This window comes from Xenopus tropicalis, chromosome 8, assembly GCF_000004195.4.
Source record: "Xenopus tropicalis strain Nigerian chromosome 8, UCB_Xtro_10.0, whole genome shotgun sequence".
Classification (NCBI taxonomy): domain Eukaryota; kingdom Metazoa; phylum Chordata; class Amphibia; order Anura; family Pipidae; genus Xenopus; species Xenopus tropicalis.
This window is the reverse complement of record NC_030684.2, coordinates 28,729,452-28,745,921: the sequence shown is the minus strand read 5'-3', so window position 1 is coordinate 28,745,921 and position 16,470 is coordinate 28,729,452. Positions and strand designations below refer to the sequence as shown.

Sequence of the window (16,470 nt, the reverse complement as noted above, 5' to 3'; positions counted from 1 at the left end):
AGTTGCTATATTGTTTTCCGTAGGCAGTACAGTATGAGGGTATAGCACATTTGCGTCTGATCCCGCCATTTCATCTATATAAAAGGGGTTTGTTTGTTTTTTAAATGGGGTGTGGTAATTGGGGCGTGGTCAAAAAATTGCCGCACTGCGCGCCCCAAATCTTTTTGTCCCTCTTTTCATTTTTCAAATGTTGGGAGGTATGTTATTGTTATATTTTCTTTTGTTCATTAAAGCCACATGCATCTAAACACACTTATCCCACTTCCATGTAGTTGCACTAAGCACCTCTGTGTCCCTCCTTTCTGTTTCACTGAAGACACTGGGGAACTCGGGAACTACTGGTAATTCAGGGTTCCCACAGTGAATGGAATAAAAAAGGTGCAGAAGACTTGCGTCAAAAGAATTGCATGAGATTTGCTCCAGAACTGACGCAATCCCAACAATCCCATTTGACAACATATGAGTGAATAGATGCAGATAGGCAGAACTGGGAATTCAGAGCACACCATAGTCTTGGCCCAGTAGTCACTCTAGTGGCAGTAAGCAACAGCTTTGGATATGGTTGCCTTTTGTTTTTTCACATGATCAAAGGCTGAAATGTGCTGTCTGTTTGCCATCAGCCTCAGCTACTATGGTGCAGTGACCTATTCTTTTTGTTATATCCTCTCGCTGTTACCACTTGAAGGAGAAGGAAAGGTAAAAACTAATTAAGCTTTATCAGAAAGGTCTATGTAAATACAGCCACAGAAACGCTGCACTAAAGGTGGCCATACACGGGCCGACTATAGCTGCCGATATCGGTCCCTTGGACCGATTCGGCAGCTAATCGGCCCGTGTATGGGGAGAGCAGAGCGGCCTGGCCGACCGATATCTGGCCTGAAATTGGCCAGATCTCGATCGGCCAGGTTAGAAAATCTGGTCGGATCGGGGACCGCATCGGCTTGTTGATGCGGTCCCCGATCCGACTGCCCCATTGCTGCCCCAGGGCCAAACGATCGGATTATTATTTTTTTTACCTAAATGGTCCCCGATATCGCCCACCCGTAGGTGGGGATATCGGGGGAAGATCCGCTCGCTTGGCAACATCGCCAAGCGAGCGGATCTGCTCGTGTATGGCCACCTTAAGTCCTCTATCAAAAGGAAGCTACCAAGACCAAGCTAAAATGGCCGCTGCTATCAGAGGGAGCTTCTGGTGCTCTTTGCTCAGGTATAGTAAAGCTTTCTGCTGAATATAGCATTCTAGGTGGCACTAATGTGACGTATCTATTAAGCTGAAATGACTTTCCTTCTCCTTTAAAAATCCATATTATCTAGAAATGTTTTATTTGGATGAAAATGCTTATTGTGATTGGTTTTCAGTTAATCAGGAACTTTTGCACATGGGATGGGATGGGAGGAAAAATCTGATACATGCTGCCTAGCTATAGTCCTTGGAACAGCCGCCCTTCCCCACAGCAGCCTAGCGTCCCTAATGGACATACCTAGTACAGGTATAGGACCTGTTATCCAGAATGCTCGGGACCAAGGGTATTCTGGATAAGGGGTCTTTCCGTAATTTGGATCTCCATACCTTAAGTCTACTAAAAAATCAATAAAACATTAATTAAAACCAATAGGGTTGTTGGTACTGTTTTATTACTACAGAGAAAAAGATCCGTTTTAATTTAATTCTGAATTATTTGATTAAAATGGAGTCTATGGGAGATGGACTTACCGTAATTCGGAGCTATCTGGATAACGGGTTTCTGTATAAGGGATCCCATACCTGTACCAAACAATCCCTGTATATTTGCCAATGCCCTCCCCCAATAGTATTCTCTATGTGAAGCTTTTAGTGGGGTGCCATAGTGCCCACTTTTATTACATTTGTTTAATTGTAATTAATGATTTGGAGGAAATCAATCTCAAGGTGCAGAAAGGTTTTTTTTTTTTTAGTGCGTTTAAAGAAAGGGTTGGATGTCTTTTTAGCAAGGGAGAAATACAGAGTGGCCATACACAACCAGATTTCAGCTGTTGATTGGAGTCCTTTTGACCAATTTGGCAGCTTATCTGCTCATGTATGTGCACCCACGATGGGCCTCCCTGATCGATATCTGGGCGAAAATTGCCCAGGTGTCAATTGTGCAAGTTTCATTTTCCCATCAAATTGGGGACCGCATCAGGGGCTGTCATTGTAATCCACCATAGATGGGCATATCGGGGGAAGATCTGCTAGTTTGGCCAAACGTGTATGGCCATCTTTACTGAAAATTGATCCAGGGACTAGTCCTTTTGCCATACCATTGCCAACCAGAGATTTATGTGATTAAAACAATAGGCAAAATTTTCAGCATAAGTCTTATTCACTAAACTCATGTTGAGAGATGATATTTAGCTACCACCCCAGCACCCCCCAATACCTGTTACGAGGTACTGTAAATTGTAAAAATCATTTAGGGCAAGGCCACACTAAGCACAGGGCTGCAGACTCTGTGCTTAGTGTGGCCTTATAGCTCATACATGGCCGAGCCTTGCCTCCAGGCCTCCCAAGTGCCAGGGGCTAGGAATATGACAAATATTCAGAAGAAAGTAGAATGAACATCATGCATAATACAACATATAGGGCCTGATTCACTAAAGGGCGATAAAATGTGCGCTATTTTTATTGTGCGCTAAAATTTTTACCGCGTCTTAATTTAGGCGATTTTTCGCACGATTCACTATAAGCATACTCGCGCTTTTTTACGCGCGATATTGCATGTGTTATTTAACTCGCGAAGACTATTTCAATGCGGTATTTGCTGGTACATGTGCTAAATTACGCCCGCGAATAGTCGCCGCATATGAATGGTAGCATAGAAATTGTGTATAACAATTGTCGCCGCATATAAATGGTGTATATAAATATTAGCCACATATAAATGGTATCATATAAATAGTAGATGCTTATAAATAGTAGCCGCTAGTGATGAGCAAATGTGTTCTGGTTATCTTTAGTGAAAAATTAGCAAATCTTTCGAAAGATCCACGAAACGGCAAAAATGTTGTGCGGGCAAAAAAATTGTTGCTGTGACTATTATTTTTTGACGCTTGTATCAATTTTTGTATGTGCGGTGAATTTTTGCGTGGCGAATTTTTTCATGCGTTTTGCCATTGGCGGATTGTTTTGCGAAACGCATGAAAAAATCCGCCGCGAAAAAATTCAACGCACGTCCAAAAATTTGCTGCGAATCCATGCCTGGCGAAACATTTCATCACTTGTAGCCAAATATAAATAGTCGCGCAAATGAACGCACGCCATGTTAGCCATACACGCCAATACTTGCAGAAAATTACTGTATTAAAAATGAACATTTCGCTGCAAACTGGCGGCTGCGTCACTCTAGGGGAAAAACACATACTTGAATAAATAACACTGTAAGTCCATATTTTATTGCAAAAAATCATTTACTGTACTTTTGTATAATTTTTTGCCTGTAGTAGGTGTTAATTTTCGCATAGCCGAATGCGATATTTAGCGCGCAAAAGTTATAGTGAATCATGCGATCATATTCTTTTCAGCGCAGAAATTAACGCATGCGGTAAAACTAGTGCGAGAATAACCCATTCGAAAATGCCGATTTTTCGCACGCGATAATACTATGGTGAATCGCGCGCAAATTATTTTGCGTTTTTTAACGCAAAAAAGCGTGCGATAATTTTTATCGCCCTTTAGTGAATCAGGCCCATAGAGTTTATAAGTACTTTGTGTCATGTACAGCCTGTAAGAAGCATTTTGCATCCTTTAGTACAGTGTTCCCCAACCAGTGGCCCATGAGCAACATGTTGCTCCCCAACCCCTTGGATGTTGCTCCCTGTGGCCTCAAAGCTGGTGTTCATTTTTTAATTTCTAGTAAGAAAGCAAGTTTTGGTAGCATAAGAACCAAGTATAATGCCAAACAGAGCCTTCTATAGGCTGCCAGTCCATATAGGGGCTATTAAGTAGCCAATTATAGCTCTTATTGACACCCCCGGGAACCTTTTTCATGCTTGTGTTGCTCCCCAACACTTTTTCCATTTAAATGTGGCTCATGGGTATAAAAGGTTGGGGATCCCTGCTTTAGTAAGTGGGAAAGAAAGCCAGACAGAGCCGTATGACAAGAACAATTCACATTTATTGGTTTCAACATCTATCACTCTCTAGACATGCTCTTATACACATTGGTCACATTTGCAAAGGTAGTGGAGTTACAAAGCAATGCAAGGCTGAAGAGGAACGTGTGCTGTACTCAGAGAAAGGATATGGAACATCCCACAATCAAATGGTACATTCCTCCCCAAGCTCCTGCTTTATATTATTTACACAAATACACAGGTTTAGCATAAAAACATGGATTTCAATATGGGAAAAAGTAGCTGCCACAAAAAAAAGCATTTAAATATAATCTTTTGGAGAAAGAATGCAATTTTTGTGCAAACTCCCAGCCTCCAACCCTAGGGCTGCAAAGGTAATGTCTCCATTTATAGAAAAAGTGAAGCTTTCAAAGAAAATCTTTCCACAAATGCATTAAAAGTAGACAGAGACAGCAGTACATTCACTTAGGTACAGAAGAGTAAATGCAATTGATATTTAGCCTTGTTTTAACCCCCTTTTTGCAGCTACTTTCCCCCTATTGAACCAAAGAGGTAGTTTTCTGGGTGCTTGGGATCCATTGTGGGGGTGGCTTGTAGGCTGACCCACTTGCATGAGGTAGTTTTTTGTTTTTCTCACTAAATATTTGGGAAGTTGGGAATATTTACTGTCCCATGTACTGTGACATTTGGGTCACCTGGCCACACCCCTCTAATTGATGATGACATAGCTCCAATACACTTTTACATAGACAAGACCTTGAAAAATCATTTACACATTAGTGATATACATAGGTAGTTGAATTTGTATCCCCCCCCCCACCCCTTTGCCAGAGCTATGGAAGCTTCCATAATTTGCACGGGGGTGGAAGAGGTAATGGGTTAGTCCTTGGGTTCTTTTCTCTGCAGTACAAGCACATCATTAATAGGCACAATTATACGATGGACTGAAGCAGCCGATCAGCATACCCGTAATACATTTGACAAAAATAAGGCTGACCGGCCTGTGTTTGATGCAGGAGAGTGGGCAACTGGAGCCCTGAGGGCTATTTTGTGCAACAGCTGGACACCAGCAATGTTGCCCTCAGAGCGGAATACTGATTTGGTATGATATTACGGTGGTCTAACTAAAGTGGCTTTGCAGTAGGCTTGTCTCATACTAAGTTTTCTAACTGCCTATCCTAAAAGGGAGACTAAAGCCCAACAAGACTTGTCCCCTTTTCTGAGCTCCATCTCTTTGAAATCGCCTGGTCAAGTGACAAGGACCACACCCAAAGTAATCTTCTGAGACAGAGGGCAGACCAGTGTTAGAGAGGGATGGACCTTCACCACCCAGCCTTTTTGTTGGGCTTTAATTGCCCCTTAATTAACTTGTGCACACACTGTGCAAGGAATGGATAGAAAACCTTAGCATAACAGCTGTTGCAGAAGCAAAACACTCCCAAGCCACCACGGCCCTGCCAACAGATACAGGTTGCCTATTCCTGGTCTCCTGATACACAGGGTGTGAGAATTAGTCTCAGACCAGTTAGTAATATGGCATTCAGATAAAGTCCAATGGGTTATTCACAGCCTTACAATCGCTGTACACTCAGAGAACTGACACAAAACTCACATTCAAACAGACAGAAAAAAACATGACTCCCCCATAGGTGAATATAAACCGAGGGCTAGAGATCTTGCATAGATAGTAAGGTAAGTTCTGAGACTATTTCCATGGAAACAATCAGGGATGGGGGTGTTGGGGTAGATACTGCAATACACAGATTTCCAGCAAAATACATAGTCTCTCCTAGCATGTTAGCTCTCAGTTGCCACCTCTGGCTAACTTCAGGATAACCACACCACGAGTGCAGGGAGTCTGAGGGTGCTCTACTGTGCATTTTCGGGCCAAGAAGCCCTGTATCAGTGGTGCGGATTGGTTCAAACTGATATCAGGGGGAGGAGGATTTTAGCATGTTCCAATAAACCAACCACACACAAGTGGCAAACATGCTCTCTGGCTCTTATGGCAATGACCCACAGGGCATTTCGTTATCTATGTTTTTAATGCAAGAAATACCCTGCCATTGTGCACCACTGAAATTGCCGCTGCTATGCCATGAAAAGCACATCTGCACTATTATAGGATTCAAATAACATAGAGGCAGCATTTCAATGGTGGGGTATTTTTGGGCATTTTGTCATAAGCATTTTAATGTGGACAACAGAATGCCCTATATGTCATTGCCTTTAAAGGGATAACTGTTGAACCCCATCCTCTCGTTTGTACTAGGGATAGAATCTGTGCATTACCTGCTCTCCCCCAGTGAAAGGGTTAAGAAATAACTAAAGATCCAGGGGCAAGAAATCTCGGCTCATCAGAAGCAAAATCATAACACCTATTGAACACCCACCATAAAAGAACAAAAGCATTAAAAAAAAAAAAAAAAATTCTTTTAGGAAGAAAAATATAACAAAAAAATAAGTTTTTGCTAAACCCCCGCCAAAAGAAGCAGATTAGTACTGAAGGAGAGACAGTATATGGGGCAAAGAGCAGCTCAGCCTCCTAGGGTTTAGTTGCGGCAGAGCTAATGATGGGATTTGTATACAGAGGCTGACTTGTACATCAATTATATCTTTTTATTTCTGCTTGTTGTCTAATTTGTAGCATGGAGATGCCCAATATGTGGCCTTCTCGCTATCATTTAACTCCCATCAACCCATGACCAAATTAGCCTATATTAGACTATAGCCATAGAAGGGTTATACAGCTAGGGACTGCATGTATATATGTATGCATCTACATGTGAAATACAGACATATCAATCTCCCCACCTGCTTGCACCAGGTTCTAACACGCATGGTGCCAAACACCCTAGCAACAGGAAGAAAAAGGGATTTATCTCTGCTATAACACTGACTATCCTTGCCCACAGATAGATGGGGATTCATTCTATGTTATTTGTCCTTCATAGTGGATTCGGTGATAAGTCTAGAGAGGTTGACCTAATGTCTGTATCTAAAGCTACTACTATGTTTTGCTCTGAATACCTGAGGCTGCAATAGAAAGAAGTATCCTCTTATTACACTGTTTAGGGCAGTGGCAACTTGTATATTAATCTAAGTCCCATCAACACACTTTTACCAGCTTATCTGCTGAAAGAACGCTGGGTGTTTTAGTTCTGCAACAACTGGAGTGCTACTGAGGGCTCAGCCCAGTTCCATAATATCAGTATTGATGTCAGGGTCATGGATACTGGGGTGTTTGGGGTACTGGGGGTAACAATAAGAGGGCCACAGGTTTGGCATAGCTGATTTACAATTCCACCTCCAAGTTGGGGCCCCTGCTGTGCCAATGTGCCTGTGTCCATTCCCAGGACCTGGCAAAGCTGCTGTCCTATTTGCAGGCTTCCACCACTGGCTCAGAACATTCACAAGGGTTTAAGTGCCTTTCCTTGGTACAACACGGCACAATTTCTTCATACGTGTCAGTATGGTTTCTCTTTTATACAGAGGCATGGAGAGCCCAAAGCATTCCTGCATTTATACTTATCCCCACTTTTGTCATTTGTCCACTACCCTTATGAGCAGCTCTGGGGCATATCCCAGGCTAGTAAATAATACATGTGGGCTGCCATACTGCTTCCCTTTACTGAGTTATTCCCTCTTTACTACCATTGTGGAAACCGTAGGCATAGGCAGTCCCCAGGCAGGTTAAGATATAAATACAAGTTATGCTCTAGTCGATATATTTTCCCATTTCGCTATTCCAAATGAATACTGTGCAGCACATTGGCATGGCAAACATCTGATAGGTGCGCTGAGCATCAAAGTCTGCTGACTGCTGAAAAGGGAAAACATTTAGAGTTAACCTAAACCAAAGGGAAACATATTGTGTTTGGCTTTGTGATGCTTTTTGACTACACAGCAGGTATAAAGTAGAAACCTTTGTTTCCTACATAGGGAATAATGTACCCCCTATTGTAAAACACAAGGATATTATAAATCACAGAGGAGTCCCATGACCATATAAAAGCACAAGGTCAAACTCTGAATGTTTTTAAACAGGTGATAGAACTTATAATATCCTCATATTTCAGGGGTACATTATTTGATTATAATACACAAGATTTGAGTCATCACTAGACACCTATTATAAACTGATGACACTGAGCACCATTTATAAGGATTCCTTTACAAGATATACATGGCTCTTGTGTATTATAAAGATTATCTCTTTATCTTAGCTGAAAAGCTACAGCACAACCCAGGAGAGAGGATAAATCAAACCACTGTCCCTTCTCTATCAGTTACTTAATGACTATGAACCATAAAAATCACTGCCTAATGGTACTATGCCTCTAGATAAGTTAGATTAGGGGGATGATAAATTTAGCTTTATAATTGTGCCCCAGAAGCAGCTATATCTAAACATTATAAATACATGATTAATTAATTCCCATGCAAAGGCACTAGATGATAGACAAATATTCTGGATGAGAGTAAAGCATATATATGCACATTGGAAACCTCTTGCTACCATTCAGGCACAAGCAGCGCTGCAGCCAGATGTATATTTATTGTTAGCCGGCAGCCATTTTTTTACATTCCTTTCCTCAAAATAAATTTTTTTTTTCAGCTGTTATTTATGAGTGGAAATGGATTTCATTACTCTACCCACTGTCACAATCTGATTTTGAATGTCCATCCATAATGCGGTTATAGAGTAGCCCCAAGGTTAGATGTTGTCCCTGACAGTGCACACAGTGATTCATGGGTTGGCGGGATAGCTGCTCCGTAACAAAAGAGCTGCTTGATTTGTACACGGCAAAAATATAAATAATGCTTTGGACTAAGCACGGGGGGGGGGGGTGAAGTTAAACGTGGAAATAACCTCGTTATTTGCCGCTAGGAAAAATTTATCTACTTACGTTTTTTCTATATTTTTAAAGATGATAAAATGTTGATTTCTATATTCAAAATTCATTCAATAATTATATTAATATTTCTCTTATCGTACTGTCCATCCTGATTGTTTTAAATATACTCAGAATATACTAAAAATGTAATTTAAAAACCGAGTCTAAACAAACTGAGAACTAAGCAATTATGGGGGGGTGATTAAGTTGTTGAGATTTAGTTGAGTTTATTTTAAATACTATAAACAGATTTAAGCTGATGTTACACTTATTTGGTTCCCAGCATACTGGGGATAATAATTACTGTCCAAAATCCAGTATGAAAAAGAAAAAACACACAACCCACCCCCCGAAAAGCACTAAGAGGCCCCATCCCAAAGCCAAACACAGTAGATCCCATATCCCCAGAGTCAAAATCACCGCTACATTCCTCTTCATCTCCGACGAAGTAAATCTTGTCTACAGTACAAAAAAAAGTTAAAATTTTCTAACAAAACACAAAATTGAGGTAGTTTTTGCCCAACACTATCGAAATAACTCTTATCCCTCCGAAAAAAAGAAATCTAAATTCATTGAAAAAGAAAAAAAAAAAAAAAATTACAAAATTAGTATTAAAAAGGCAACACTGTAACATTTAACCCCTCAGCGCAGAAAAGTTCTCCTCAAAAAAAGGTGTTTTATCAAAACAAAAAGACAAAAAGTTATGTTTGTAAACAGCAATGAAATGCAAGAATCTGCATTTTTTTTTTTTTTTTTTTCGTTTGTGCACCCGTGTTGAAGATAATACATTCAACTCTGTCAGGAAATAAATATATATGAAAAGAGTTAAAAAAAATATTTTTTCTCTTTTTTTTTTTTTTTTTTTGGTTCCCATTTTTGGGCTGATACTGTCTTTTTTTTTTTCTCCTCTCTTCTTCGGCTAATCCAAGTTGCCTCAATGCAGTTTCCACATGGCTTTGGCATCTCGCTCACTCCTTGGTCAGGCTAGTTTTGCATGAGTGAAGGAAGGCTTTGAAAAGCAGTGGGAGTTGCTCCAGAGGGACATTCACCAGTTTTCCTGCACAAAAGAACAATTTGATGTCTCAGACGCACAAAAAAAGAGCCAATAAAACCATCAAGTTCCTTCTGTAGAGGCACTTGGCACGCCATTTTAAGTACAGGTATAAGGACCCGTTATTCAGAAGGCTCCGAATTACGGAAAGGCCCTCTCCCATAGACTCCATTACTAGCAAATAATTAACATTTTTAAAAATGGTTTACCTTTCTCTGTAATAATAACACAGTACCTTGTACTTTATCCCAAATAATCAAAACAATCGTATTGGGTTTTTTAATGTTTAAACGATTTTTTAGTAGACTCGAGGTTTGGAGATCCAAATTACTAAAAGACCCCTTATCCAGAAAACCCCAGGTCCCGAGCATTCTGGATAACAGGTCTCATACCTGTACTATGAGCCGTCCCCTGGTATCATACAAATTACAATGCACACAAACAAACCAAGGGCACACATAGATGTTGGGACATGGACAAAGTTCTGGCTTATACTCCCACACTACTTCCTGTTAGAACTGCATTATTTCCAGTCAGGTGATCTCTGAGGGAACACACATACCCTCACAAAATGGCAACTCAAGGGAAAAGATGTAAAAGGGCAATATTTACTGATACAGGTATAGGACCAGTTATCCAGAATGCTCGGGGCCAAGGGTATTCCCGATAAGGGGTCTTTCCGTAATTTGGATCTCCATACCTTAAGTCAATTAAAACATTAATTAAACTCAATAGGATTGTTTTGCATCCAATAAGGATTATTTATATCTTAGTTGGGATCAAATACAAAGCCAGTGCTTTGTATTTGATCCCAACTGATATAAATAATCCTTATAATAATCCTTTATTATTACAGAGAAAAAGGAAATCAGTTTTAAAGGTCTGAATTATTTGATTAAAATGGAGACGGGCTTTTCGTAATTCGGCACTTTCTGGATAACGGGTTTTCACATAAGGGATCCCAATACCTATATATATATAAATAATATATATATTCGGTAAGATTCTTTAATAGGCCACTTGATATGATATAAACTGTTGGTTAAGTATACATTCTGGGGGTATAGATTGGATGCAAATGTTCCCAGTGTTTCTAATAAATGGGCCCCGCTGTGAGCAATCTGTACAGGGTATGGTCACTTACCAGCAATGTAGCGAACCTCGGGTAGGCACATCATGAGGTCTGGGAACCTGTTGGGCTGGTGCGGGTACCTGTACTCGGTGAAGTCTTGGCACACGTACCAGTATCTCTTGTTCAGTTGTTCCACCTGGGAAACACTGCTTATGCCCTGGATATCTGGTGAATAAAAAAACATAAATCATTGTCACTCTTTATATAAGCCACTGTGCTGACATGGCAGGCAGCTGAACCGTGCTAAAATTCTATGTGATACTTCCGTTTGGCTAGTGGTGCACTAATGTGTGTGAGCCGCAGCCCTGTTGTACTATGTAATCTGGCTGGATTTGGGTCTGTTTCCAGCACACAGGCAGGTTAACTGGCTCCTGATAAAAATGACTGTAGTGATAGGGGCCTTATATGGCAAGCTCTTCAGGGGCAGGGACTGATGTTTAAGGATTATGTTGGCAATATGTAATATTTGTAAATAACAAATACAGTAGTCACAAAACCAGAAAAAAAAGACAACTTTTAAACCCATGGCTCAATAACTGTAAATGTAGGCTACCTGGTGTTTGCACAAAACTGATACCAGGGGACACGAGGGGCATCATTTCTATCCAGTGGGATTCAGTTAATTCTGAATTCTGCCACTGCATTGTGAATATGGGTTTTTAATTACATAAAAGAAATGGAAATGATTTCTGATCAGAAATCAGACTCGGGCTGAATGATTCCTATTGCGCATGGGCAGGGATTCTGTTGTCCTTTGCCAAAGTCTAGAGATAAAGTGAAAGCAGCTGGCCATCAGTCACAAATCTTATCTGGATGGGAATAGTGTGTCACTGGAGCTCAGACCTGCTGCCTGTGCTTAAATGACGCGTGTTCTGGCCTTGGTGCCTGAATTTACTGACCCATTAAAATGTGATTAATACAAGGAAGTTTGCTCTGCCTGCACTCGGTGCTACGTAACCTTCTCTGTTAGTGCTAAAAGCCAAAGTGCAGGCCAGTTTCAGATACTGAGGCAGCTCTTACGTTGGGGTGAGGGACATGGACTTGCTTACCTTGGTTTAGGAAGTTGATGGCTTTCATGCAGACATACTCTTCGTTACTAACTTTGAGTTGGCTGAACTTGCGGAACAAATAGATGAGCCGCTCCATCACTTCCATTCCATCCTCACTAAACCTGCAGAAGCACAGAGAGCACTTGTACGTTACAATGAGATCTTCCCAGTCAGCAACCATGAGCCTCTGCTACCCATATTCATGGGTTTCATGCCAGTCCCTCAAATATCATAAAGCTCTCATTGGCTACAGGAGTTGTTTTTAATCCCACCACCAACTGAAGTTCTCTAACATTTGATTCAAAACAGGTGGTAACTTTGGGGGCCCAGATGCCCCCTGCTGTTAATCACTTGCAATTCTGTGTGCATTGTGGGTCATCTGTCAGTGTTGGGCAGTGCACAGTGCATCGGCAGGTATTTAAGAGAAGCCTTTTCATATCCTGCTGCTATCGGAACCATAGAAAGGAGGCAATACTGTGTGTATCCCACCCAATGTATATTGTACATTTCTATTACAGTTTTACTCCAGCTTGAAAGAAGTGGAACCCTTATTTAAAAGAAAATTCTAAGGCATATTTTTAAAACTGAACCCTTGCCCCATACACATAGCTCTGCTGAACAATGAGGATGATTGGTCAGTAGGGGAAGCTAGTTTTATTAGGGTTCACTATGAGACAGATTCTAAAGGTGCCCATACACGTTACCAAGCGAGCGGAACTTGTCCCGATATCCCCACCTACGGGTGGGCAATATCGGTAAAATGTAGGCTAATTGGATCGTTTCGCCCTGGGGCCAAACGATCGAATCTAATGGTGGCAATGGCACAGTCGTTTTGGGGGACCACATCAACGAGCCAATGCAGTCCCCTATCCGACTGAATCTTTTAACCTGCCCGATCGATATCTGCACAATTTCAGGCCAGATATCGGACTAGTGTGGCCGTTGTTTCTGCCCCTACACGGGCCGATAAGCTGCCGAATCGGCAGCTACAATCGGCCCGTGTATGGCCACCTTAACTTTGCAAAGTTGTAGAATCTCTAGTTTAGGCCAGGGTTAAAGGAAACGTCTGGTAAGAGAATAAGGAAAGAAGACAGAGGCGGCTGAGTGAGACAAAGCTGGGATCCCCCTGCACAGGAAGCAGAGTTACTGGGTGCCCAACAGAGCGGCACTGACACATATTTATATATTACCCTACTAATTAGATGAACTGCAACTGTTCCCTTGAACTGCTCACCCAAAGGGAAATAAAGTAAAACCCTTTAATTAACTATTTAGGTACAATTTTCACGTAAGCTCAGCAGTCAACAAAAAAAAGTTTTATATTGACTAATTTGTAGCCACTAAAAATGACTCGAAAATAGAGAATGAATCTAAACTGTAAGTAATGGAAGCCAGGGCATAAAGGATTGGGGCCACGTAGCTGAGAGGAGCTATAGGGCTCATATTGAACTACTGATGCTGGGGAAACCCTACAGCAACTAATTATTGAAGGTGACGGTAATGTTAGTGTTCCCTTAATGAACTGAATTACTGCTCTGGTTGTAACTACCTGCATGCCTTAATGACGCTGGAATTGCGAGAAAAAAAATCTTAAACTGGCTTACAATGCTGGGGGAATGGAAGTTTGGCACCTCTGATTCGCCAGTGCTGCACGTGCCCTTTAATACACCAACTACTTGCATTTAAGCCCTGTGAGTTCTTTCCAATGCTGGGCCTTACTGGAATGCAGATTTATTAAAAAAAAAAAAAGGCAGCTTGGCATGAAGCACAGTAATATAGGGTGTGTTGAAATGCCTTTGTAGAGATGGCGGTTGTTTAGAGAGATAAAGCAGGTGCAAAGACTGCAGGGAGAAACCATGTCCCACGCTGGGCTGCTCTGGGTGACCCCTATCCTTTGGCGCTGGCTGAATTCTAATCACAATATACCCTCGCCTGCCATCCCTTTGGCACACCAAGTGCTTATGTTAGTGATGGGGGCTGGAGAAGGTTCATCTGTGCTATTCCCAATGGGGTTTACATGGCAAAAAAGCGGTGCAGTAACAGTACACGCTCCATGCAGAGCTGTCATTGTTGCCCTAATGGGGATGTAAACCAAACAAAAAATGTTGCCTAATATTGTCCAGTTACACCTATTTAATGTTATTTGCTATTATAACTGCAGTATCTGTCCTGGTCTATTCTTAACCCTGACTTTTAACACAACATGGCAGGAGACAAGCTTTATACAGAACCAGCTGTTCAGAAAAGTACAGAAAAAACACTGCTTTTGGTACCAAATACATTGACAAATAACTTCAAACCCTGATGGCAAATTTGCAATGAGCATATAAGAGAGTTGCTTAGGATAATATAATATTTTATGAGATTTTATAGATGAGGATTTGCAGAAAATATCTTACATTTAGGGTGTCTCTGCACCAGACTTAATGTGAGTGAAATAATTTTGCACTTTCATCATACACAGATTTTCTCTCCTATCCGATGCTGCCACACACTGGCAGAACCACGTTCTATGTCTCCTTGGCCAGAATATAAGCAGAATATTCCCAGAAACACCTCTGAATTCCACGTTGTTGAAACAATGTGCCTAATTACTGATATTCTTCATATATATCATTCCACCCCCTACTTATTTTATGTAGCAGGAACAGCCTACATGCATTTATGTTTGTATGTATTACAAATAGTATATAAAATAGTATAGTAGCTCTTGCCCAATGGATCTTCTACCCTGGGAACATGGATTAGCGCAATGTGCAAGCTCTCCCAGCTGCCAGTGCAAGTCTTTTGCCTAAAGTGAAACCTGTTGGAGGTGTAGGGGGAGTATGGGAGTTCCTAAATAATGTGTGGCAGTGGGAGCTTGTTAGTGGTGGATCTGAGCACGCTGCCACAACCCCTAAATCAAGTTGCAGACCAGAGTGAGATAAGAGCCTGATTACAAGGAACACACATCATTAATCAGTTTTCATATTACAGACCTGAGAAGCAGATAAGGGGGACAGAGGCCCAGAGCCAGGATGGCTGGTCTAACAAAGCCCCCCAGCTCCTGCCTGCTAATTAACGACTGAGTGGCCAGAGATCAGACTTGCACACTCATTTTACATTAAAGCAAAGTCTGAACTTTGGGGGCATATAGTGGAGGTAATGGAAAGGGCAACATGGTTCGGCTGCTGCCCTCTGCTGCTTCGGTTTAACCCTTACTCCACTGAAATTATGTGAAGGGAATTAGCCTAACATTCTAGCAGATTCTGTCCGATGAGGATTCAGTTAATATAAACCCAAAGCAACCACAGAAAAAAAGTAGGCAGTCTAGCAGTCTAGATAGAATGGTGATAATGAAAAAATGGTATTCCTATGGCAGCATCTGCTTCTTCTATATGGCACACCACTCATCCCAATGTTAAGTAGCTTAACTGTGTAAATGTTTGTGTGGGGATTATATGTATTGGTAGCTAATTGATATTACAACAAACAAGGCCAATTATCTGCTGATACTAATGCACTTACAGCTGTGAGTGTGAATGGTAAATAACTGGAAGAAGAAATAATGCCATATCCTGCCAGTTATTTACTGTGCTAGTTTTGTATGGGATGGTGATAGGCAAAACCTTTGCCAGTGTGTGCCAACATACAGCGAAAATGATACTCCGTCTAAGGGCAATATCAGACAGGGTGATTTAGCAGGACAATAAACCTGGAATGAGCCACCCCTACAAGCTATAAGAATAAATGCAAATCTTTTCACTCAGTCGGTTACACTCTATAAAATGATATCAGTGCAGTAATATTTGTGACTATCCCCCAGCTACCCATAGGCCCCGCACTGACCTGTGCAATTCGTCCTCAGAAGGAGAGTACTTGGAAGTGACGTCGGCCAAGTCGCCAAAGATCTGCTTACTGTACGTGGTGAGCGACGAGAGCAAGATCAGCTCCTGCCATGTTGTGCTAAGCAGACATGTGTAGTCCTTGATGGACAAATCACAGAAAAATGGCAGCTTCTTCACCCAAGTGATCTGCCGGAACAGCAGCTCATCTGCCAGCCGGCACAGCAAGGCAAACAGCTCTGACTGGGTCACTTTGTACCTGGGGGAACACAATGATACCATTCAATTATGGCTCAATATCTAAGACCCATTTGGGCAACTCTGTGTGTGTGCACAAGCACATAGATTCCTGTATGTTGAATTCACAGACACCTATGTAGACTGACTAGCCAGGCTTTCAGGCTCATTGATTGGCCAGCTAAGT

The 16,470-nt window shown here is 41.5% G+C and overlaps 1 protein-coding gene across 4 annotated transcripts in view; it reads right to left on the bottom strand.

Moving 5' to 3' along the window:
- Positions 1–4,115: 4,115 nt before the first annotated feature.
- The window catches only part of nr6a1 (nuclear receptor subfamily 6 group A member 1), a 159,928-nt gene continuing 147,573 nt past the window's right edge, over positions 4,116–16,470 (bottom strand). For 2 of the 4 annotated variants that reach the window (XM_012968268.2, XM_012968270.3), the window contains 4 exons: positions 16,051–16,305; positions 12,223–12,344; positions 11,186–11,338; positions 9,959–10,047 (listed from right to left, as the gene is read on the bottom strand). In XM_012968268.2, coding sequence (XP_012823722.1) covers positions 9,959–10,047; positions 11,186–11,338; positions 12,223–12,344; positions 16,051–16,305 — 619 coding nt within the window. 4 annotated transcript variants of the gene reach the window in all.